The following is a 22,974-nucleotide window of genomic DNA, read 5'->3' as shown; positions in this document are numbered from 1 at the left end:
GTGTCCAGCTGCACACCAGAAGACAAGGGCTGGCCTTGGTGCCTGCAGCTACAGGGTCCTGGTCCTGCTCACAGCTCATACCTGCGCATCTGTTGGCCTAGACTCCTGACTCCCACTCCGCCTGCTCCCTGCTCTGCCCAGAGGGCTCTGCCTCTCTGCCTTCAGCCACCTCAGATTAAGAGGCCCTGGCTTCTGACTCTTGAAAACCCAACCCAAACCCACTATGCAGACGAGCTGCAGCCATGCTTCTCCAGAGGTTCCCCATGCAGGAGCGTGAACCAAGGGTTTGCGGGGAGATGACATGTGGCTGGGGGGCTGGCAAACTCAGAGCCAATAATGAGTCAGTGAGGCAGGCACTTGGCGCAGGCCTCAGCCCCAGCTTTAATTAGACCAGTTCTGCCAGGCAGCTCCGAGGCCCCCGAGCCTTGGCTCTCAGAGGGGAAGCATGCTCCTGTGCAAGGTGGGAGTAAGTGTCTCTGTCTCTCCGGACCGCTGCGAGGATTGAGTGAGACTCTGTGCATGTGTTAGGTCCCCCAGACAGCAAGGACACAGAAGAGGTACCAGAAACAACGTGGGCTGGAATGACAATCATGCGCTGCTTAACGATGGGGCTGTGTTCTGAGAGACATGTTGCCAGGCAATTTTGTCGTGCAAACATCACAGAGTGTGCTTATATGATACTGAATGAAACAACATGAGATTAAATCACACACAAGAGAAAAAGAAGCAATCAAGAGCAGCATAAACTCAAGATGACTGAGGCTGCTGTCTGTGTAACACGAAGTACTGTTTCACAGCAAATGTTTTCATAAGTAGAACACTCTAAAATAACAATAAAAAGTATAGTAGAGTAAATACATGAATCAGTAACATCATATTTATTACCATTATCAACTACTAGGTACCGTCCGTAGTTGTATGTGGCGCACTTTCATAAAACCAGCAGTGCTGTAGGTCTGCTTACACTGGCATCACCCAAAATAACTGAATAATGTGTCATACTTCAATGTCGTGGTGACTATTGATACTCTAGGCAATAGGAGTTTTTCAGCTCCTATTTAATCTTACGGGACCACTGTCATATACACAGTCCATTGTTGACCAAAATGTAGTTTGACTTCATGTTGCAGAACAAACCCTGACTATATAACAGGTCTGAAGAATCTCCTGTTTAAATGACACCTCAGAAAGGTCTCCAGCATTGGGCTGTAATGGCATTGTTAGGTAGAAGACCCTGAAATTCAGGCCTAGCAGGCTAGCCTGGGCATGGAGGTGGGTTTCAGCAGTTGCCCTGCTCAGACACTGTGCAGGGCAGGCAGTGGTGCTGCTTAGAAGCCTGAGTAGAAAGTAAATTTAATGGATTAAACCCACTCCCCCAGTTCTACTGAGATGTAATTCACATTCCATGAAATTAACTTTTAAAAAACTATACAGTTCAGTGATTTTTGGTATAATCACAAAATTTTGCAGCCATCACCATTATATATCTTTATTTTTCATTTTTTTAGACTTTTAAAATTATTTATTTTTAAAGGGAGGGGAAATGAGTGACAAAGAGAGGAAGAGAAATCAATTGGTTGCCTCTTGTTCGCTGTCAACTGGGATTGGGACAGCAACCTAGGCATGTGCCCTGACTGGGAATTGAATCTCTGACCTTTCAGTTTGCAGGATGACTCCTAAGCTACTGAGCCACACCAGTCAGGGCTATTTTTCCATTTTTTTGAAAGATAGCTTTGCTGGGTATAACATTCTTGGTTGATTTTTTTCTTTTAAACATTTAAAGTTCATGTCATCCACTACTTTTTGACCTCCATTGTTTCTAATGGGAGGTGAGCTGTTAATCTTATTGGGGTTCTCTTGTATGGATGAGTCATTTTTCTCTTGCTGCCTTCAGAATTTCCTCTTCGTCTTTTACATTCAGCATTTTTATTGTAATGTGTCTAGGTCTGTATCTTCGCATTTATCTTACTTTGACTTCATTGTCTTCTTGGACATGTAAGTTAATGTTTTGCAAAAGATTTGGCAAGGTTTCACCCATTCTTTTCTTCAGATATTTTTTTCTGCTCCTTTTTCTGCCCTTTGGTACTCCCACTGTATGTGTGCTAGTGCACTTAAAAGCGTCCTCATTTTTCTGAGGTACTGTTTCTTTTCTTTTTAAAGTATATTTTATTGATTATGTTGTTACAGTTGTCCCAATTTCTTTTCCTTATGCTACCCTACACCCAGTACCGCACTTCCCTCCAGCAATCCCCCCCCTTAGTTTATGTCCATGAGTCATGAATATAAGTTCTTTGGCCGCACTCTTTCCTATATTATTCTTAACATTCCCCTGTCTATTTTGTACCTACCAATTATGCTTAATCCCTGCATCATTTCCCCATTTCTCTCCCTTCCCCTTCCCAGCTGATAACCCTCCAAATGATCCTCACATTTATGATTCTGTTCTTATTCTGATTGTTTGCTTAGTTTGTTTTGGTCTTTATTTTTTAGGTTCTGTTGTTGATAGTTGTGAGTTTGTTGTCATTTTAATGTTCATAGTTTTGATCCTCTTTTTCCTAAACAATCCCTTTAACATTTCATATAATAATGCCTTGGTGATGATGAACTCCTTTAGCTTCACCTTGTCTGGGAAGCACTTTATCTGCCCTTCCATTCTAAATAATAGCTTTGCTGGATAGAGTATTTTTGGTTGTAGGTCCTCGCTTTTCATCACTTTAAATGCTTCTTGCCAGTCCCTTCTTGCCTGCAAAATTTCTTTTGAGATATCAGCTGACAGTTTTATAGGCACCCCTCTGTAGGTAACTCTCTTATTTTTTCTCTCTGCTTTTAAGATTCTCTCTTTATCTTTAACCTTTGGCATTTTAATTATGATATGTCTTGGTGTGGTCCTCTTTGGGACTAGCTTGTTTGGGATTCTCTGTGCTTCCTGGTCTTGTATATCTATTTCCTTTGCCAAATTAAGGAAGTGTTCCTTCATTATTTTTTCACATAAAATTTCAATTTCTTGCTCTTCCTCTTCTCCTTCTGGCACCCCTATGATTCAGATGTTGGCACATTTAAAGTTGTCCCAGAAGTTCCTAAGTCTCTCCTTGTTTTTCCCCCCCCGCCCCCCCAGTTCTTGTTTCTTCATTCTGTACTGGTTGACTGTTTATTTCTTCTTTATGTTCCAAATCATTGATCTGAACCCTGGTTTCCTTCCCTTCACCATTAGTTTTGCATGAATTTTCGTTCATTTTTCTTAGCCTAGCCTTCACTTCTTCCCTTCTGCTTTTGCCATACTCAAGCATATCTGTCAAGTCTGTGAGCATCTTTATCACCAGTGTTTTGAACTCTGTGTTTGTTAGGTTGGCTATCTCCTTGTCTGTTAGGTTGGCTGTTTCCTTGTTGGTTAGTTCTCCCACTGGAACCTTGATCTGTTCCCTTTTTTGGGCCATACTTCTCTGTCTCCTCAACTTGACAGTCCCCTGTATTAGCTTCTGTGTCTTCGGTAGAGCCATTGCATCTGTTACATTGTAAGGGGCGGAGCTTTAGGTATTTGTCAGTATGGGATGACTCCTTTCACCATGCTGTGGTGCTGTATGTGGGGGAGGGGCCTGAGAGGGAACAATGCCACCTGCTCAGCACTCACCCCTTTTCCAGGCACTTCTCCCACTTCCTTTATGGGATTGGTGCCTCTCTAGATGTTGCCCTGGCCATAGTTCCCAGACTGGGTGGGTCTGCAGATGTTCTAAGACTGTGGGGGCCCCAAAACTAATGGACTCTGCTGAGAGACCGGCAGTTTCTTCCTCTGCCCCAACCCCCACTGGTTTTCACAGTCAGAAACAATGGGAATTTTCCCTGGTGCTGGAACCTTGAGCTGTGTGGTCTGGTCTGGTGCTGGGAGCACTCCCCAGGTGTCCCTCCCGGCACTTTTTAATGTGTTACTGTGCTTTCTGCTTTTTAATGTGTTACTGTGCTTTCTGCTTTTTAATGTGTTACTGTGCTTTCCAGGGGCTGGCCACAGCCACTGTTGCTGCTGTTGCCTCTACACTGCATCCTCTCTGCCCTGGCTCTGCCCCTCCTACCTGTCTGAGTATTTCTTCTTTAAATCTTTGTTTGTTGGACTTCCATGTAGCTTGATTTTCTGGAACTTCTGGTTGTCTCCGGTTTTGAGGTAGTTGTCTTTCTTCTTAGTTGTGGAGGGAGATGCAGTGTATCTACCTGTGCTTCCATCTTGGCTGGAAGTCTGTTTATTTTTCTTCATTACATATCCTTTCTGTTCTTTTAATTGCAATCTCTAGCGATCTATCAAGGTTATAATTCTTTTTTTCTGCCAGTTCAAATCTATTTTTGAACCCCTCTATGAAATTTTTAATTTTTGAAAAGTCCAATTTATCAATATTTTTCACTTGTGCTTTTGGTGTCATGTGTAAGGTACAATTCACTAACCCAAGGTCATAAAGATTTACTCCTATGTTTTCTTACAAGGATTTTATAATTTATGTGTTACATTTAGGTTTATGATATATTTTGGGTTAATTTTTGTGTATAGTGTGAGGAAGGAGTCCAACTTCATTCTTTTGCAGTTAGTTGTCTTAGCACCATTGAATTGTCTTGGCATTCTTGTCAAAAATAAATTGACAATAAATGTAGGGATTTATTTTTAGAATTATCATTTCTGTTCTGTTGATCTATGTGTCTATCTTATGCTAGTACCACATTGTCTTGATTACTGCAGCTTTGTATTATATTTTAAAATTCAAAAGTGTGAACCCTTTTACTTTGTTCTACTTTTGAATGAAGTTTTTGTTATTTTGGATTCTTTGCATTTTCATATGAATTTTAGGATTAGTTTGTCAATTAAGAAAATCCAACTGAGGTTTTGGTAGGAAATGCATCAAATCTATAAATCAATTTGTGGAGTATTCCTGTATTAACATTGTATTATCTTTCAAATCATGGATATGGGATGTCTTTCCATTTACTCAGATCTTCTTTAATTTCTTTCAACAATATTTTATAGTTTCTAGTGTACAAGTCTCTAAATTCTTTTGTCAAATTTATTCTTGAGTATTTTATTCTTTTTAATAATTTTGCAAATAAAACTGTTTTCTTAACTTCATTTTAAAATTCATCATTGCTAGTGTCTAGACATAAAATTGACTTTTGTATAATGATCTTGTTACATACAATCTTGCTGAACATGTTTGTTAGCTCTAATAAACTTTTTGTGGATTCTTTAAAATTGTTATATGCAAGATCTTGTCATCAGTGAATAGAGATAGTTGTACTTCTTTTCCCATCTGAATGCACTTTATTTCTTTTCTTGCCTAGTTGCTCTGAACAGAACCTTCAATACAATGTTGAATAGAAGTAACAAGAATGAACATCTCTGTCTTGTTCCTGATCTTAGGAGAAAGCATTCAATATTTCACCATTAAATATGATGTTAGCTATGAGTTTTTCATAAACACTCTTTACTAAGTTGTGGAAATTTCCTTTTATTGTTAATTAGTTGAGTGTTTTCTTTTTAATCATGAAAGGCTGTGGATTTTTGTCAAATGTTCTTTCCTTCATTTGTTAGGATGATCATATGATTTTGCCTTTTATTTTAAAATATAATGTATTACCTTGATTGATTTTTGATGTTAAACCAACCTTGTATTTCTGGGATAAGTCCCACTTGCTCATGGTGTGTGATCTTCTTTGATTTATTGCTGGATTCACTCATTAGTATTTTGTTGAGAATTTTTGTGTCTATATTCAGAAGAGATATTGGTCTGTAGTTTTCTTTTCTTGTGATGTCTTTGCCTGGCTATGGTGTCAGGATAAATTTGGCCTTAAAAAATGAATGGGATGTGTTTCCTTCTCTTCTACTTTGTAGAAGCGTTTGTAAAGAATTGGTATGAATCTTTTTAAGAAGTTTGCTAGAATTAATCAGTAAAGCCATCTAGTGGAAAGTTTCTTGTTTTCGTTTTTTTTTTAATAATTATTTATTTATTTGTTGTTTTGTTTATTTATTTATTTTTTAGAGAGAGGGGAAAGGAGAAATAGAGGGAGAGAAACATCACTGTGTGGTTGCCTCTCACTTGCGCCCCCAACTGGGGACCTGACATGCAACCGAGTAATGTGCCCTGACTAGAAATTGAACCAGCGACACTTGGCTCGCAGGCCAACGCTCAATCCACTGTGTTTTTAATTTTATCCTCACCCGAGAACATCTTAGAGAGAGAGGAGAGGGGAGAGGGGACAAGAAGGGAGGGAGAGAAATATTGATGCGGTAGAGAAACATTGATTAGTTGCCTCTTGTACACACCTCAACCAGGGACCAAACCCATAACCTAGGTATGTGCCCTGAGTAGGAATTGAACCTGTGATCCTTCAGTTTTTATGGGATGATGCTCCAACCAACTGAGCTACACCAGCCAAGGCTGAAAAGTTTTTGATTGATGATTTTCTCTCTACTTATTATCAGTGTATTTATATTATCTATTTCTTCTTTTTTAAAAGTATATTGTATTAATTATGTTGTTACAGTAGTTACAATTTTTTTCCCTTTGCTCCCCTCTGCTCAGTACCCCCCTTCCCTCCAGCAATCACACCTCCCCTTAGTTCATGTTCATGAGTCGTGCATAAAAGTTCTTTGGTTTCACCCTTTCCTATATTATTCTTAACTTCCCTCTGTCTACTTTGTACCAACCAATTATGATTCTTAATCCCTGCACCATTTCCTCATTTTCCCCCTTCCCCCTCCCAGCTGATAACCCTCCAAATGATCCCTCTGCCTATGATTCTGTTCCTATTCTGGTTGCTTAATTGGATTTTGCTTTCGTTTTTTAGATTCAGTTGTTGATAGTTGTGAGTTCGTTGTCATTTTAATGTTCATAGTTTTGATCTTCTTTTTCTTAAGTAAGTCCCTTTGACATTTCATATAATAATGGCTTGGTGATGATGAACTCCTTTAGCTTCACCTTGTCTGGGAAGCACTTCATCTGCCCTTCCATTTTAAGTGATAGTTTTGCTGGATGCAGTAATCTTGGTTGTAGGTCCTTGCTTTTCATCACATTGAGTACTTTTTGCCAGTCCCTTCTTGCCTGCAAAGTTTCTTTTGAAATATCAGCTGATAGTCTTATAAGCACCCTTTTGTACGTAACTCTTTTCTTTCTTTTTTTAAAAATATGCTTTATTGATTATGCTGTTAGAGTTGTCCCAATTTCTTTTTCCTTTGTTCCCCTTCATCAAGTGGCTCCCCTCCCTCCAGTTGTCCCCCGCCTTAGTCCATGCCCATTGGTTGTGCATATAGTTCTTCTCAACATCTTCCTATCTACTCCACTCCCTCCTGCTATGCTTCTTAATTCCTGTACCATCTCCCTCCCTTTACCCCCTTCCCCTTCCCAGCTGACCTCCCCCCATAATATTCCCCATACCTATAATTCTTTTCCCACTCTTGTTGCCTGCTTAGTTTGCCTTTGTTTTAATTCCCTAGCTTCTGTTGTTGATGGTTGTGATACAGTTTTCATTTTAATGTTCATAGTTTTGATCCTCCTTCTTCTAAACAAGTCCCTTTAACACGTCATATAACAGTGGTTTGGGCCTGATGAACTCCTCCAGTTTTACTTTGTCCTGGAAGCACTTTCTCTGCCCTTCTATTCTGAATGACAGCTTCGCTGGATAGAGTAATCATGGTTGCAGGTTTTTGCTTTTCATTACTTTGAATATTTCTTACCAGGCCCTTCTTGTCTGCACAGTTTCTTTTGAGAAATCAGCTGATAGTCTTATTGGGACCCCTTTGTACGTAATTCTCTTCTTCTTTCTTGACACCTTTAAGATTCTCTCATCATCCTTAATTTTAGACATTTTGATTATAATGTGTCTTGGTGTGGTTCTCCCTGGGTCGAGTTTTTTTCAGAACTCTCTGTGCTTCCTGGACCTGTAAGTCTATTTCCTTCCCCAAGTTAGGGAAGTTCTGCTTCATTATTTTTTCACATAATTTTTAAACTTCTAGTTCTTCTTCTTCACCTTCTGACAACCCTATGATTCAGATGTTGGCCTGCTTATAGCTGTCCCATAGGTTTCTGAGCCTCTCCACATTTTCCTCACTTTTCATTTCTTCTTTCTGCACTGGTTGACTGTTTGTTCATTCCCTATGTTCTGATTTGTTGATTTGATCCCTGGTTTTCTTTCCCTCACCATTTGTTTTGTATGTGTTTTTGTTCATTTCAGCAGGACTAGCCTTCATTCCTTCCCCGTTTTGTTTAAGATCTGCTGTCAGGTCTGTAAGCATTCTTATAACCAAAGCTCTGACCTGTGCCTCAGAAAGATTTTCTATCTGTTGATCCATTAGATCAGATATTTGCTGGCTGATCAGCTGCGTCACTGGGATCTCTATCATGATCTGTGCCATCCTGACAGTTTTGTGTTTACCTTTGCTTCATGGGCAGGGCTGTCACACCTTCTACGCTATACGGGGCAGAGCCCCATGCATTTGTCACTACTGAACGACCTTTCTCACCATACTGTGGTGTTTTCTGTCGGGGCGGGGGTCCAAGATGGATTACTGCCATTTACTCTCCACTGAGAGACCAGTAGCTTCTTCCTCCGTCCCCACCCTCTCCGGCTTTCATTGTCCAAGGCAATGGAGGCCTGCCTTCCCTGGCATTAGAATCGTGAGCTGATGGGTATTGTCTGCAGCTGGGGGTGCTCCCCAAGTGTTTCTCACATCTTTTAAAATATGAGTGTCAGTGCTTACTGCTGTCCCGCTGCCATCGCCACAGCTGCTGCCGCCAGCACACTTGACCTCTCTGCCCTGACTTCGTCCCTCCTACTTGTCTGGACAAGCACCACTTCTTTATAACTTCATATGTTGGACTTCCATGTAGCTTTATTTTCTAGAACTGGTTATTTCTGGTTTTGCAGTAGATGTATTCCTTCTTAGTTGTGGAGGGAGATGGAGTGTGTCAGTCTAGGCCTCCATCTTGGCTGGAGGTCAACATTTGTCAATTTTGTCGATCTTTTCAAAGTATCACTTTTTGTCTTTTGATTTTCTCTGTTGTTTTCTATTTTCTATTTCATTTCTTTACACTCGAATTTTGTGATTTTCTTCATTCTACTTGCTTAGGTGTAAACTTCTTCTTCTTTTTTAATATAGATATTGACAGTTATACATTTCCCTCTAGACCCTACTTTAGCTGCATTTTATGAGTTTTGGTATGTTGTGTTTTCATTTTCACTCGTATCAATGTATTTTTGGTTTTCCTTGTGTATTCTTTGAGTAATTGGTTATTTAGAAGTTTATTGTTTAATTTATCCATATTTGCAAATTACTCAAATTTCCTTCTGTTATTGATTTGTAATTTAACTTCTTTGTGGTTAAAGGACATATTTTATATAATTGCAATCCTTTTATATTTATTGAGGCTTGTTTTACAGCTTAAAATGTGGTCTATATTGGAGAATGTTCCACATTCACTTGAAAAGAGTGTGTATTCTGCTGTTGTTGATTGAAATTTTCTGTAGATGTTTGTTTGGCTTAGTTGATTTATATATTGTTAATTTATTCTATTTCTTTGTTTTTTGCATATTTGTTCTATTCATTATTGAAAGTGGAGTATTGAGGGCTCCAATAATTATGGGTGAGTGGTCTATTTCTCCCTTCAATGGCCAGTTTTTGCTTCATGTATTTTGGGCTCTGCTGTAAGGTGCATATTGATTTATAATTTTTAAATATTCTTTTATCCTAAAATGTCCTTATTGTCCTAAAATCTATTTTGTCTGATGTCAGAATAGCCACTTCAGCTCTCCTATGGTTATTGTTTGTATGATATATCTTTTCTCAGCATTGTATTTTCAACCTGCTGTATTTTTAAATATAAAGTTTGTCTCTTATAGCATATTGTTGGATCATGTTTTTTTAAAAGTATAGTTAACCCTGGCTTCTGTGGCTTAGTGGATTGAGCATCAGCCTGTGAGCCAAGTGTCGCTGGTTCGATTCCTAGTCAGGGCACATAACTAGGTTGCACGTCAGGTCCCCAGTTGGGGGCGCGACTGAGAGGCAACCACACAGTGATGTTTCTCTCCCTCTCTTTCACCTTTACCCTCTCTCTAAAAATAAAATAAACAAACAAACAAATAAATAAATTATTAAAAAGACTGTCAGCTGATTTCTCAAAAGAAACCTTGCAGGCAAGAAGGGACTGGCAGGAAATATTCAAAGTGATGAAAAGCAAGAACTTACAACCAAGATTACTCTATCCAGCAAAGCTATCATTCAGAATGGAAGGGCAGAGAAAGTGCTTCCCAGACAAGGTGAAGCTGAAAGAGTTTATCATCACCACGCCATTATTATATGAAATGTTAAAGGGACTTATTTAAGAAAAAGAATATCAATACTTTGAACATTAAAATGAAAACAGTATCACAATTATCAACAACAGAAGCTAGGCAATGAAAAAAAAGACAAACTAAGCAGACAACCAGAGTGGGAACAGAATCATAGTAATGGGGAGGAGGTCAGCTGGGAAGGGGAATTGGGGAGAAGGAGGGAAATGGTGCAGGAATTAAGAAGCATAACAGGAAGGTGCAGAATAGACAGAGGGATGTTGAGAAGAGCTTATATACACAACCCATGGACATAGACTAAGAGGGGGGAACTGCTGGAGTGGGGGTTGCTGGGTGGAGGGGCACAAAGGGAAAAGAAATTGGGACAACTATAACAGCATAATTAATAAAACATACAAAAAATACATTTATATTGTCTTTCATATTTACCTATGTAGTTACCTTCAATGAAGCTCTTTATTTCTGTGTGAACTTAAATTGCTGCCTAGTGTCCTTTCATTTCAAAGTGAAGATATCCATTTATTATTTCTTGTAGGTCAGGTCTGATAGTGATGAATTCTCTCCATTTTTGTTTATCTGGGCATGACTTAATTTCTCCTTCACTTTTCAAGAGTAGTTTTGCTGACTATAGATTTTTTTGTTGACAGTTTTCTTTTCTTTTTCCACTTTAAATATTTATCATCCCACTGCCTTTTGGCTTCTATGGTTTCTGATGAGAAATCAGCTATAAATCTTATTGAAGATCCCTTTTTTTATGTTGAGTTATTGTTCTCTTGCTGCTTTCAAGATTGTCTTTTTTTTTTTTTTTTTTTTGCTTTTGGCAATGTGACTATAATGTGCTTAGGTGTAGAACTCTTTCACTTTATCCTATTTGGAGTTTGTTAAGCATCTCTTATTGTAGATTAAATGTTTTTCTTTAAACTTGAGGAGATTTTCCAGGCAAAATGATAGGAAATGAGGGAGGGTAGATCAGGACGGCTGGTCGGCAAAAGTCTCTTGGAGGAGGTCATATTTGTGCTGATTCTTTTATGACAAAAGAGAGCTATGAGCACGTGCAGCAAAAGGTTAACTCAGCAGGCTTGCATTGTCCAAACCCTGCATATTCCAAAGAAAGGACTGATCCTGACTGGTGGCAGGGAAATAACCTTTAAGTCCTTGAAATGTGCTGCTTAATAAGAGTGTCTTTGAATACCTGGAGGCCATGGACCGTACCAGATAGTTTATGCTAACAATGTGAATTAAGGTGGGGGTTTTGGGCCATGTTGAGCTCAGTTTGAGCTTTGGAGGGGCTGGGTACTGAATAAATTAGGTCAGCCACATAAGCACTCAGTAAAAACTCTGGATAGTGAGGCTCAAGTGAGCTTCCCTGGTTGGCAAAACATCATGCATACTGCCACACATCACTGCTGGGAATTAGGACTCTCTGTACACCTCCACTGGGAGAAGGAAACTGGCAGTCTGGGTTCCATGTTCCTCTTACCTTTGCTGACTTTAATCTGAATCTTTTTGCTGTAATAATCATAACCGCAGTATAAAAAAATGTGGGGAGGTTTTGGCCTTTATTCTTTTATATATTTCTTTTGCTTCTTTCTTTCTCTTCTCCCCTTGTACGGATCACATTATGTGTATGTTGGCACACTTTATAGTATCCTACAAGTCTCTCAGACTCTGCTTGCTTTTCTTCATGCTTTTTTCTTTCTTGCTTTGAAAAATTTTATATGACCTATCTTCAAGTTTGCTGATTATTTTTTCTGCAAAATATTGTTGAGCCCCTCTAATGAATTCTTCATTTCAATTATTGTACTTCAGAGTTTCTATTTATTTCTTTTTTAATATTTTCTCTTTCTCTATTGATATTCTCCATTTTGTGGTACATAAATCTTGGCCTTTCCTTTAATTCTTTAGACATATTTCCTTTAGTTTAAAAAAATATTTAAAATAGCAAATATAAAATCTTTGTCTAGTTTTTCGGTCTGGGCTTCCTCAGATACAGTTTCTACTGATTGCTTTCCCCCCTTTTTATTCTCATGCTTTCTTGGATCTTTGTGTGTCTCATAATTTATTTATTTATTTATTTATTTGGTAAAAAACTGGGCATTTATAGTAATTTATGTGGCTACTGTGGCAATTAAATCCTGCTCCTGCTTTTCAGGGTTTGTTGTTGTTGCTCTTTGTTGTTATTGTTGCTCAGGGTTTAGGGCTTTTCCTGGATGAAGTTCCTAAAAGTGTGTTTTCTTTGTCATGTGCAGTTACTGAATTCTCTGCTCGGTTAGCTTAATGATCAGCATAGACAGAAGTTTCCTTTAATGTCTTGATCCAGTTAGTCCCCCACTCTCTGCCAAGGGGCTCTTTGTGTATGCTGGAGCCCAACTCAGGGCTCACTTCACAACTCTGCTGCTGTCTTCATTGCCTGCTTGAGCAGAGCTTTAAGGTCAGTCACAGGGGGAGACTGAGGCTCTCTCAGCTCTTTCCTGAACACACCTACAGCCCTTCACATGCATGTGCCTTCTAGATCCCCAGGAATATGTTGGAGCTTTGCAAGGTCCCTTTGGACACTTCATCACCTAGGTATTTGTTTAAGTTTTTGTGTCAGTTTCTTGTTTGCTCCGACTGTTGTCACCTTTTTAGGCAGTAGCCGTGATGTTAAACAATTGCTGCTGAGCGCTTTTGGCAAGCACTCTGGAGACAGTGCTTTCCCAATGAACGAGCTTTGCATCAGGCCAAATAAGACAAGTCTTGTGTACAAGCTTTTTCATCGAGCTTACAGACAGGTCAAATAGTGACAAGTCTCTGAAAATGAGCATTTGGGGAGCGTCAGCCCTATTGTCTGGCCCTCCAGTGGCCGCTGCTTTTCACAGGCACTGTGGCTGCAGGCTCATGGTTTTGAAGGGTTCCATATGGCTGACGAGATGGGCAAGTTAAAATGTTACAAACACTGCTGTTCTTAGCAAGATGTAGAATTTTTTTCTTGAATTAAGGGGTTGTTGCAAGTTTTTCATTAATTTCCACAGTTCTGACAAGGTCCATTTTTCCTAGTGTTCCTGCTGCTTTTCTGAAAGAGCAGATTTTCAGAGGTCCTCAATCCCACAATTCCACAAGAGCTTCTTCCAACTGAAATTTTAGAAAGCGTTTCCTGGGGTCAGGGTGGATAAAACAAAACAAACAAACAAGCAAACAAACTGCTGATCTATGGCTGGGAGCTGTGGAAATCTGCCGAGTGCTTCCGTTTGTCTCTGGACTTAGCATAGGCATCAGCTAAGCAGGATTTGTTTTCTTCATCCTTATTTCTTCCCATATCCTTAGTCTTTATCCTTCATTTGCCCACCAGTCCTTCCTTCTCTCTCCCTCCTCTCTGCTCTCCTTTTCTTCCTGTCAATAGGCATTTGTTGACCATCTCTGAGGGCCTGTGCGTCTGGCCTCAGCTCCTGCCCAAGAGCCTATGCTTTGGTAGGGGAGAAAGACATGTTTACAGAGAAGACCACCACAGCTGGGTGTGGGAAGTGCTAGGACAGAAGGAGGCATCTGGAGTTGGTGGAGCTGGGCTGGGAGCCAAGGGAAAGCTGTGGGAAAGGAGGGTTCTAGAAAAAGAATCTTGCTCAAGGTCCCTAGAAAGAGGAACCCAGACATGCAAGAGCAGGGCCAGGCTTCTCTAGCTGAGAAACAGGCCAGTAGGGAGGTGAGAAGTTCATTCCATTATGAAAGAGACACACAAAAATGGCAGGGCCCTGGGGGCATTTTCTGGGCAAAGGCTCCCTCTGGAGGCACAGAGACCCCTTGCCCGACTAGGCAGGCAGGTGTGGGGGTGTGCAGGGCTGTGGGAGCAGCTGGAAGGCATCTCTAGCATACCCTGTCCCAGCAAGCAAAGAAAGCCTGTCTCCCGGGGATGCTGGAAAAGGCCCGGTTTTACAGAGAAAGGCGCCAAAGCCAGGACAGAAATAAACACCAGACCCAGCCAGAGCTAATCAGAGGGGAACATCTGCTCTGTGCTGTTCAACCATTCTTCCTGGAGCCTCAGTTTCCTTATCTGCAAAACGGGGCTAAGGACCTATGCTTACCTTGCAGGGTTTGTGAGCCACAGAGATGGAGGAGTTGAGAGGACACAGCACACAGTGAGGCCCCAGTATGCCCTTGTCTTTCTTTGATGTCTGCATTGCTGTAAACTGGAGTCATAATTCTAATAAATAGGCTTTTGGGTAACTTGAGAAACATTATACTTTATCCTAAAAGAAATCACTACATATTCCTCATTTCCTTCCAGAATGAATGTCAGGAACTTACAGTAAAAGACAATAAAGTGATTTACAATGCCTGAAACAAGAACTGAGTGATGAAGTGTGAATCTGGCGGACCTGGGTGTGGGTTGTATGTGGGGGGTGATCACACACAGAATCTAGAGTAAAGGAAGCCGTAGCAATCATACATGAAACAGCCTTCAGTTCTGGATGTCAAAGTACACAGAGAACCATGACAGTATTTCCCAGCAGAGCACCCTGGGGTGCTTATCTGGAGGCCTCTCTGCAGAAGGAACAAGATAAGCAAGCATGCAGCACAACAAGAGGCAGGAAGCCCACGCCCAGCACAAAGGAGGAGAGTCTGAGGCTCAGAGAGAGCCTCTCAGCTCCCCTGGCCCACTCGGCTGGGGGGCCTCCTGGCGGTGGGCTCCTCTGGCATCCCTACCACGCTCTCCTTGTGAAGCTGCCTAGGGGCTAAGCATGTGCAGTCACTGTTCATGCATTTACGTCCTCGGGCCTGCTCTGTGTTGGTAGCTGAAGACTTGGGATGATGACCCTGGCCAGAGGGTTTGAGAGGACTTTTTGGAGAAGATGCTTGAGCTAGACTTTCAGGACAAAGAAGACTGATCTTGGGGTATGAGTGCAGGTAGAGGAGATGGCACTGTGGGCAGGGGAGGACTGGAGTGCAGGCTCAGACACTCATGGCAGGGCTGAAGGAGCTGGGGTGCTGAGGGCCAAGAAGGGAGCATGGGTCTGATGTCTGCGAAGGAGGCTACCCAAGACACGGTGTGGGAGTGGGGGCAGGGCGGGACCCAGGATGATGCCCAGGCATCTGCCTAGGGGAGTGGGTGACTGGAGGTCTCCTCCCTGTGGTGGGGAGCTAGGAGAGAGCAGGCTGGGCAAGAGGCTGCTTCAGTGGGGCCAAGTCCCAACTCTGGTCCTATAGGAGACAAATTGGCTCGAGCAGAGAGGGGCATCATCATCGTTGTGGGGGAGCCATAGCCACAGGGTGGGGAGGAATGAAAAGAGGGCCAAGGGCAGATTCATTTAAGAGGCACAGGGGTCTCATAGAAAAGGAAGAGACTGAGGTCAGAGGTGTGGGAGGAAACACAGGCTAGAGTTGAGTTGGGAACACAGGCTGGGGGTGGGGTGGCCAACAGCGAGGGTCTAGGAGGATAGACGGCAAAGCACCTGCTGGCCTGACCGTCAGGAGGTCAGTGATAACTTTGGCCAAGATGATGCCAATGGAGTGACAGTGAGAAGAGACCGGAGGGGCAAGGGTGAGCGGAAGGTGAGATGGAAGAGCCGGGAGGCGAGGTGGTGTGTATGGACACCTCTGAGGAGGCTCCCAGTGCGTGGCGGCAGGGCGTGCCCAGCAAGTGCATTCTGGGTGAAATGAAGATGGCAGGAGGGATGGTGGTGGTGCACACAGGCTAGCCTGCAGGTTGCGTGGACGGAAGGTGAAGGAGCCTCCTCCTGGTGCCTCTGCCAAGGGAAGCAGTCCAGCCTGCAGAGAGATGGGGGCACCCAGGAGAAGCAGGGGCTGTGGGCTGGTGGAGTCACCCTCATTTCCCGCAGAGAGAGGAGGAGGCTGTTTCAGAGTGAGAGATGAGGGATTGAAGTCATTGCGGTTGATAATGAGATTTGGAGGGTACCAAGGACACAAAGGGGACAGTTCCTGGACCTTTCATGTCAAGAAGCCATGAAAAAGTGACATTGGGCACTGTGGCCTCCAGGAACAGTGGTTAGAATTGGAAGGGAGGGGTTATCTGGCTCAGGACCGAGGGTCCTGAGTAATGGCATGCTGCATCCAGCCATATCCCTGGTCAGGGGCAGACATCTAGCCCTGGGTTTATGAATCAGGAAAACCCAGGACTCACCAGGATCGCCTCTTCTTCCAGGCTTGCCACGCCGTCCAGGGGGCCCTAGACAGGGGAACAAGGGTAGATGTGTTGAGAAGGGGGTGCCAGTGGGCTTAGGCACAGTGTACCTGCCGCTCCCCCGCCCCTCCCAGCTGCACCCTGGCAGCAGCCTGCCCAACACCATCTGGCTGCCGGAGAGGAGAGTTGTGGGGAGAAATGGTCTCCTGCTCCTCTGGCCTTCCCACATAGGCTGTGTTCTCACCCCTCACTCACTCATTCAGTTATTTAATGACCTGTTCATTTATCTACTCACAATCCCTTTGCAATAAAAAAATTACTATCTGAAAATTCTTGAGATAGAAGAGTCTGCAGCTGAGAAAGTTCTGACTGATGAGAATCTGAGGTTGAGGATGGGAACAGCTCACGGAAGCTCTGACCAAGGAACAACAGACAACACACCACAGAAGGACAGTGTGGTGGCACTTCAAATGCCTCACCTCGGTAATAACAGGCACTGTCCTAGCCACTGCTGTCCTTCTCTTGCTCGCTAGAACCTTCAGCCCCTCCCAGCCCCTCTCCCTGCCAAGATCAGACAGACACATATACATTTCCCAGGATTTATTGCAGTAATGAGCACACCACACAGATTCTTTCTAATTCTTTCTAATATACAGCACCCCATCCACATGAGCCTTTTTGAATTGATGATGGGGACCATCCTGCCTCTGCCTTCACTCCCTCTGCCCACGGAGGTCCTGGGAGAGGGTTCTGGGTATGGAAATGCTGACCAGCCCTCTGCCTCAGTCAGAGGTCCAGGACTGGCACAGCGGTCAACCTGGGGGTGGAGGACCTCTTCTGGAGCTTGCTGCCAACATCCCTGAAGCCCCTGGCCTTGCATTTTCACTTGGCTTGCCTCTGGCTTCACTCCCTCTTAGTCCTTCCTACTCTTCCTTTCTTTTCTCAGGTGTCGGGGAAAGGTGTATGGGAAAGAGGATGCATGGACTAGATTGCAATTGAGATAGCGCTTTACACCTGTCTCTCCAGCCTCCCCACCAGGGTGCTGGGGAGTGGGTGGGCCATAACCAGTAGATGGACAGACTGTGGCTGTAATATAAGGCACTGCACCTTCCTGTAAAGGTCACCCTGCTCCCTAGCTCCCAGAACAACCACCAAGGAGAGACAGACTGGCCATGAATCAGGGTGTGTGCGTGTGTGCGTGTGTGTGTGTGTGAGAGAGTTTTTCATTTCCTCTCCTCCTATTTTTATGCAGTGCTCACTGTGTGGCCCTGGCCCAGAGATTGGGACAGAGCAGAAAGGCAAAAGCAGCCTCCTGACTTTTGTTTGCAGGGAGGCCTGGGTGGGGAAGACAGAGGGCCTCTGAGAAAAAGAGACAGAGATCGTAGCAGGCCAGGGTGAGGTGGTTTAAGATCAGGATGGTTAGACAAAATTAAAAAGTTGAAAGCATGCTACTTCTTGCACCCCTCAGTTTATAATTTAAAAAAATTATTGTGGTCAGGAACACGTAACATAACATTTACCATATTTAACCATTTTTAAGAATACAGTACTACTTTAGTGTTAACATATGTCCAATGTTGTGCAATAGGTCTCTAGAACTTTTTCATCCTGCAAACTGGAAACAACTCTTCTCCCACCTCCCCAGCCCTCTAGAAGTCACCATTCTGCCTTCTGCTTCTGAGACCTTGCCTATTTTAGATAGCTCAGATAGGTGGAAACTTGCAGTATTTGTCCTTTTGTGATTTGCTTATTTCACTCAGTACAATGTCCTCAAAGTTCATCCATGTTGTTGATGTGACAATCCTTTTTTAAGGCTGAATAATATTCCATTGTATGTATACACCACATATTCTTCATGCCTTCATCCCATCTGGTGATAGATACTGAGTCTGTCCCCTAGCTATTGTGAATAATGCTATAATGTGGGGGTGCAAGTATCTCTACCCACAACTGGGGTTGCTGGATCATATGCTAATTCTATTTTTAATTTTTTGAGGCCCCTTTATGCTGTTTTCTATAGTGGCTGCACTATTTTATATTCCCATCAACAGTGCACAAAGGTTTAAATTTCTCCACATCCTCACCATTTGTTATTATTATTTTTTAATAATGGCTACCTCAATGGGTATGAGATGATATCTCACTGTGGTTTTAACTTGCATTTCCTTAATAATTAGTGATGTTGAGCATCTTTTCATATACTTGATGGCCATTTGTATATCTTCTTTGGAGAAGTGTCTATTCAAGTCGTTTGCTGATTTTCATTATTATTATTTATTTATTTAAAAAGTAATTTATGTATTTGTTTGTTTATTTATTTATTTATTTTTAGAGAGAGGGTATAGGAGAAAGAGAGGGAGAGAAACATCACTGTGTGGTTGCCTCTCACTTGCGCCCCCAACTGGGGACCTGATATGCAACGTAGTAATGTGCCCTGACTGGGAATCGACGTTTGCCCATTTTTAAGTTGGATTGTTTTTTGTTGTTGTTGTTGAGTTGAGGAATTCTTTACATATTCTGGGTGTTAACCCCTTATCAGGTATATGGTTTGCAAATATTTTCTCCCACTCTTTTCATTCTGTTGTTTCCTTTGCTGTGCAGAAGCCTTTAAGTTTGATGTAGCCCAATCTTTCTATTTTTGTTTCTGTTGCCTTTTAAATGTTTGAGTTAACTTTTGTTTGTGGTGTAAGGTTAGGGCCCCTCGTTCTTTGGTCTGCAGTCATTGTTGCCCCACTCCACTGGCTGAGGAGATTATCTTCTGTGTGGCCAATGCTAGCACTTGTCAGACATGATTTGACCTTGTAAGAGATGCAGCCCTGAGTTCTGAGAGCAGAAATTCATGTGAGTGCGTAGCCTTTGACTTCCCCGATGCCAGACCCGGCCCTTGCGTTCCATGCTGGAGCTGCCCAGGGCCACCCAAACTTGAAGGCCAAGACTCTGGTACACATAACAAACAGCAAAGCAGCTCCTCACACTGCTCTGCCCACTGAATCAGTGAGCCCTGCAGCACCCAAGCAGCCAGCTGTCGAACTGACACCTCCACATGGGCGTGCCACTAACACTTCAGGCCACTGTGGCCACACTCGTGTCCTGACCTCCTCCAACCCCTGAGTGAGCCTCATGAGGCTGGCCCTGTGTTAGGTCTTCTCCTCTCTGGGCACTCCTATCTTTAGGGTGAATGAGGGTGTGGGACAGGAACCCCACTGGCCTATGAGGCATCATACTCCCCTGGCTCTGGGAGGGAAAGGTCCAGCCGGCCGGTCCCTGTCCTCTGGCCAGTCCATGAAGCCCATGCTCAGACCAGCTAGGCCACTTGCCCAGGCTGAGGTGGGACACAGCAGGAAGGGCTCCACGCGTGGAGACTAGACCAAGCCCTTCTTGGATCGGAAAGCCGAAGCAGCGCTGTGTTTTTCTGAGGGTCATTACTGGGAATGGATATAAAATATTTCATCTGAGTCACTTAAGGCACATGAAGACATTTGCCTTTGCTGAGGAGGCTGAACCAATGGATCTGTCTGGTGGTTCTCCTCGGTGGCAGGGCTTGGCAGAAGGCTAACGAGGAGGGAAGGGAGCAGTGTGGACAGCTGCCCAGGCATGTGGGGCGCCCTGCCTCCAGGGCTTTCAGGAGAAGCATCGAGCAGGCCTGGAGTGGGTGGAGGTTGGGAGGCCGGGGTGCGTCCGAGCACTCAAGGTCTGTGGGGCTGCAGGCCTGGCAGACTGGATGGGACTCCCACCTGAAGGGTCCACGTGGAGAAACAGGGTGAGGCTGCTGCTCCTGTGGCCCCAGGGCCTGTCTGAACCAGATTCTGAAGGCTTCGCTGTGACTACCTCACCCACTAACAACTGGTCAACCCTTTGAACGTTCAACCATCTCTATCTAGGACATTCCATTTAGATGCGGTATGACCAAACCCAAACGCGTGTCCTAGCTGCCCAGGCGCTCCCCTGCAGGTTCCCGGCTGGGCTGAATGCAAGCATCTCCGGTACCCATGTGGCCAAGCTGGAAACCACCCAGGTCATCCTGTAGCACCGCCCCCACCCTCCACTAATGAAGACCCCTCCTCTTCTGTTCGAGGCAGATACCCCCTGCTCCCACACCTCGTCTCACCCTCTCCCATTGACCCTTTCCACCGCGACTGATTTCTCTTTCTCCCAACAGAAAGTAGCTCCCTGAAGTGTGTAGCCTGCATGTCCTGCAGCTCTGTAGCTCCAGCCACCTGTGTGGGGCAAGGCCCCATGTCATTAGTTTAGGAAAAGGAAAGAGTGAGGGGGGAATTGATGGTAAGGAGAGACACAGTCCCTCCATACCATTTCCTGGCATTCTCTTTAAACACTGTCAAATTTAACAAGAACCAAGATTTAGAAGAGATGCAGGACCACCTGGTTTGATAGGCATAGGCCATTGAGGCAGGCACACTTTCTGCCCTCCTTTGTCCCCAATAGCAGGAGGACAGAAGTGGCAAGGCCTGTCCTGCTTGGCCAAGCGAGGCCCTGGGAGTGGGGAAGTGCCAGAGTGGAGCTCCATGCCAATGGCTGGGCTCCCACCTGTGCTTCTGCAAACAGAGAGGCTGGGCACACTTGAGGCCTGGATTGTGGGACCCATAGAAGACCAACTGGTATGCCACAGTAAGTTTTAAGGGGCTGAGGGCAGGGCAGAAGGGGCTGTGCAGCCCAGGTTGGGGTTCCACACAGGCCTGGGAGTTGCAGCAGTGCAGGGGAGGTGGCAGCAAGGCCCAGGAGTGGGCTGCATAGGGCAGTCACAGCAAGATCGTGGTGGTAGGGGATGTGAAATGCAGTAAGATGGTGCTGCTGCAGGTGTTCACTAAGGACATTTACCCCTGGTGCCATGTCCCCACTGTGTTTGAGAGCTATACTGGTGCTTTGAGAGAGACATGTGTCACATTGAGCTCAACATGTGGGACACTTCGGGTTCCTCTTACTGTGACAACATCCACCCCTGGCCTGCTCTGATTCAGATGCTGTGCTCATCTGCTTTGACCATGGCTGACAGAAACACTGGACAGTGTCTTCAAGCAGTATCAAAGGGAGACTCAGGAGTTTTGCCCCAATGCCAATGTGGTGCTGGTTGGCTGTAAACTGCACATGTGGATGACCTGGCCCCATGGAGGGAACTGTCTAAGCAATGGCTTGTCCCTGTCACCCATGAGCAGGGCACTGTGCTGGCCAAGCAGGTGGGAGCCTGTCCTACATGGAGCACTCCTCCTGGTCCTCTGAGTGCAGCATCTGGGATGTCTTCCATGTGGCCACAGTGGCTTCCCTGGGCCGTGGCCATAGGCAGCTGCACTACACTGACTCACGCCAAAGATGGCAGAAACAGGCTCAGCTGGCAGGATGGCCAGATGGGAGTGGGGAGGGGTGAGGGACTGGGAATGAAGGCACAATACACAAGATTCTAGCCAGAAGCTGCAACCTCATGTGAGGAGGTGAGGAGCCGGGTTGGGGCTGAGTGTCAGGAGGAGGTGAAGGGCACAACTGCTCCCCAGCCTGCACCCTGGCTGCCTGGCCTCCAGCCTCAGGCTGAGGGAGCAGTTCTAGGCCAGGGACCCGAGGTAGGGGGAGCTGCCATTCCCCATATCCTCCTCCCTCCTCTCCACTGGAAGTGGTGGTAGATGACAGGGCAGGGGGGTTGGGGAGCTGGCATCGAGCAGTGACCCCCAGTCCCATATTCTGATCCTGGCATCCTTCTCCAAGGAAAGTGCCTGTTCTATGACCTTCCCTCTTCCTCTCTCACTTCTGTGGCTTTTCTCACTCATCCGAACCTCCTAGCAGCTTGCTCTAAATTATAAAGCAGGTGGAGAAGCCCCTTCCCCATATACCCACCCATCCTGGCTCCTCCTTCTCTCTTCCAACAGTCCCCAAAGAAGGCCCAAGTCCAAGGAAGACAGAATTCTTTTAAACATGCAATCCCTGACTATCTAGTCAGGGGCACTGGCCTCTTTTGCCTTAGATTGTCAGATAAAAAAGTGACAATAGCCAACAAAGCAAGAGCAGCCTGTGTGAATAAATGAAAATTATACCTATTATTTTTTGTCAGATTGGCAAAAATATATAAAATATTTTTTGGTGTGCCACAGAATATTAGTAATTAGTCTATGTGTGCCATGAGATGAACAAGGTTGAAAATTGCTGATCTAGACCATTAGTAGCTGAGGGCTGGGCATGGGCTGCCATCTTCGCTCAGCATCTTACCCAGCGAATGTGAGCTCCAGGTCTCCTGCTGCTCATCCACAAGCTCATCCATGTACCCAACAGCCTTTGAAGCACTGCTGGTATCCCCTTCACCAAGGGAAACTCTGAGGCTAGGCAGGTAATAAGACCATGCAGCTGGTTTCTCAGGGAGCTCATTGCAATGCCTGTGGCTCTCAAGGCGCCCGGACAATTGTGCCTGATATGCTGAATCACAGGGCAGGCAGCCACACAGCAGAGGGTGGTATCCCCAGGTCAGGCGGCAGAGCAGGCAGGGGGCCTCCCCTCCTTGCTCTGCCCTTTGGCATTTGGGCCACACCTGTATCTCCTGCTTCCTG

General features: G+C 44.4%; 1 protein-coding gene and 1 pseudogene across 1 annotated transcript in view; one reads left to right on the top strand and one right to left on the bottom strand.

The window, feature by feature from the left end:
- Nucleotides 1-22,974, bottom strand: part of COL23A1 (collagen type XXIII alpha 1 chain) — a 340,482-nt gene that overhangs the window by 47,354 nt on the left and 270,154 nt on the right. The window contains exon 3 of the mRNA XM_090287896.1: nt 16,430-16,474. Coding sequence (XP_090144022.1) covers nt 16,430-16,474 — 45 coding nt within the window. The remainder of the gene's footprint in view (nt 1-16,429; nt 16,475-22,974) is intronic.
- LOC150000440 (rho-related GTP-binding protein RhoN pseudogene) lies at nt 19,298-21,869 on the top strand (annotated as a pseudogene).

This window comes from Furipterus horrens, unplaced genomic scaffold, assembly GCF_987537825.1.
Source record: "Furipterus horrens unplaced genomic scaffold, mFurHor1.1.pri manual_scaffold_10, whole genome shotgun sequence".
NCBI classification, from domain to species: domain Eukaryota; kingdom Metazoa; phylum Chordata; class Mammalia; order Chiroptera; family Furipteridae; genus Furipterus; species Furipterus horrens.
Note: the sequence above shows the minus strand (reverse complement) of the source record. Positions and strands in the feature narration are given on the sequence as shown.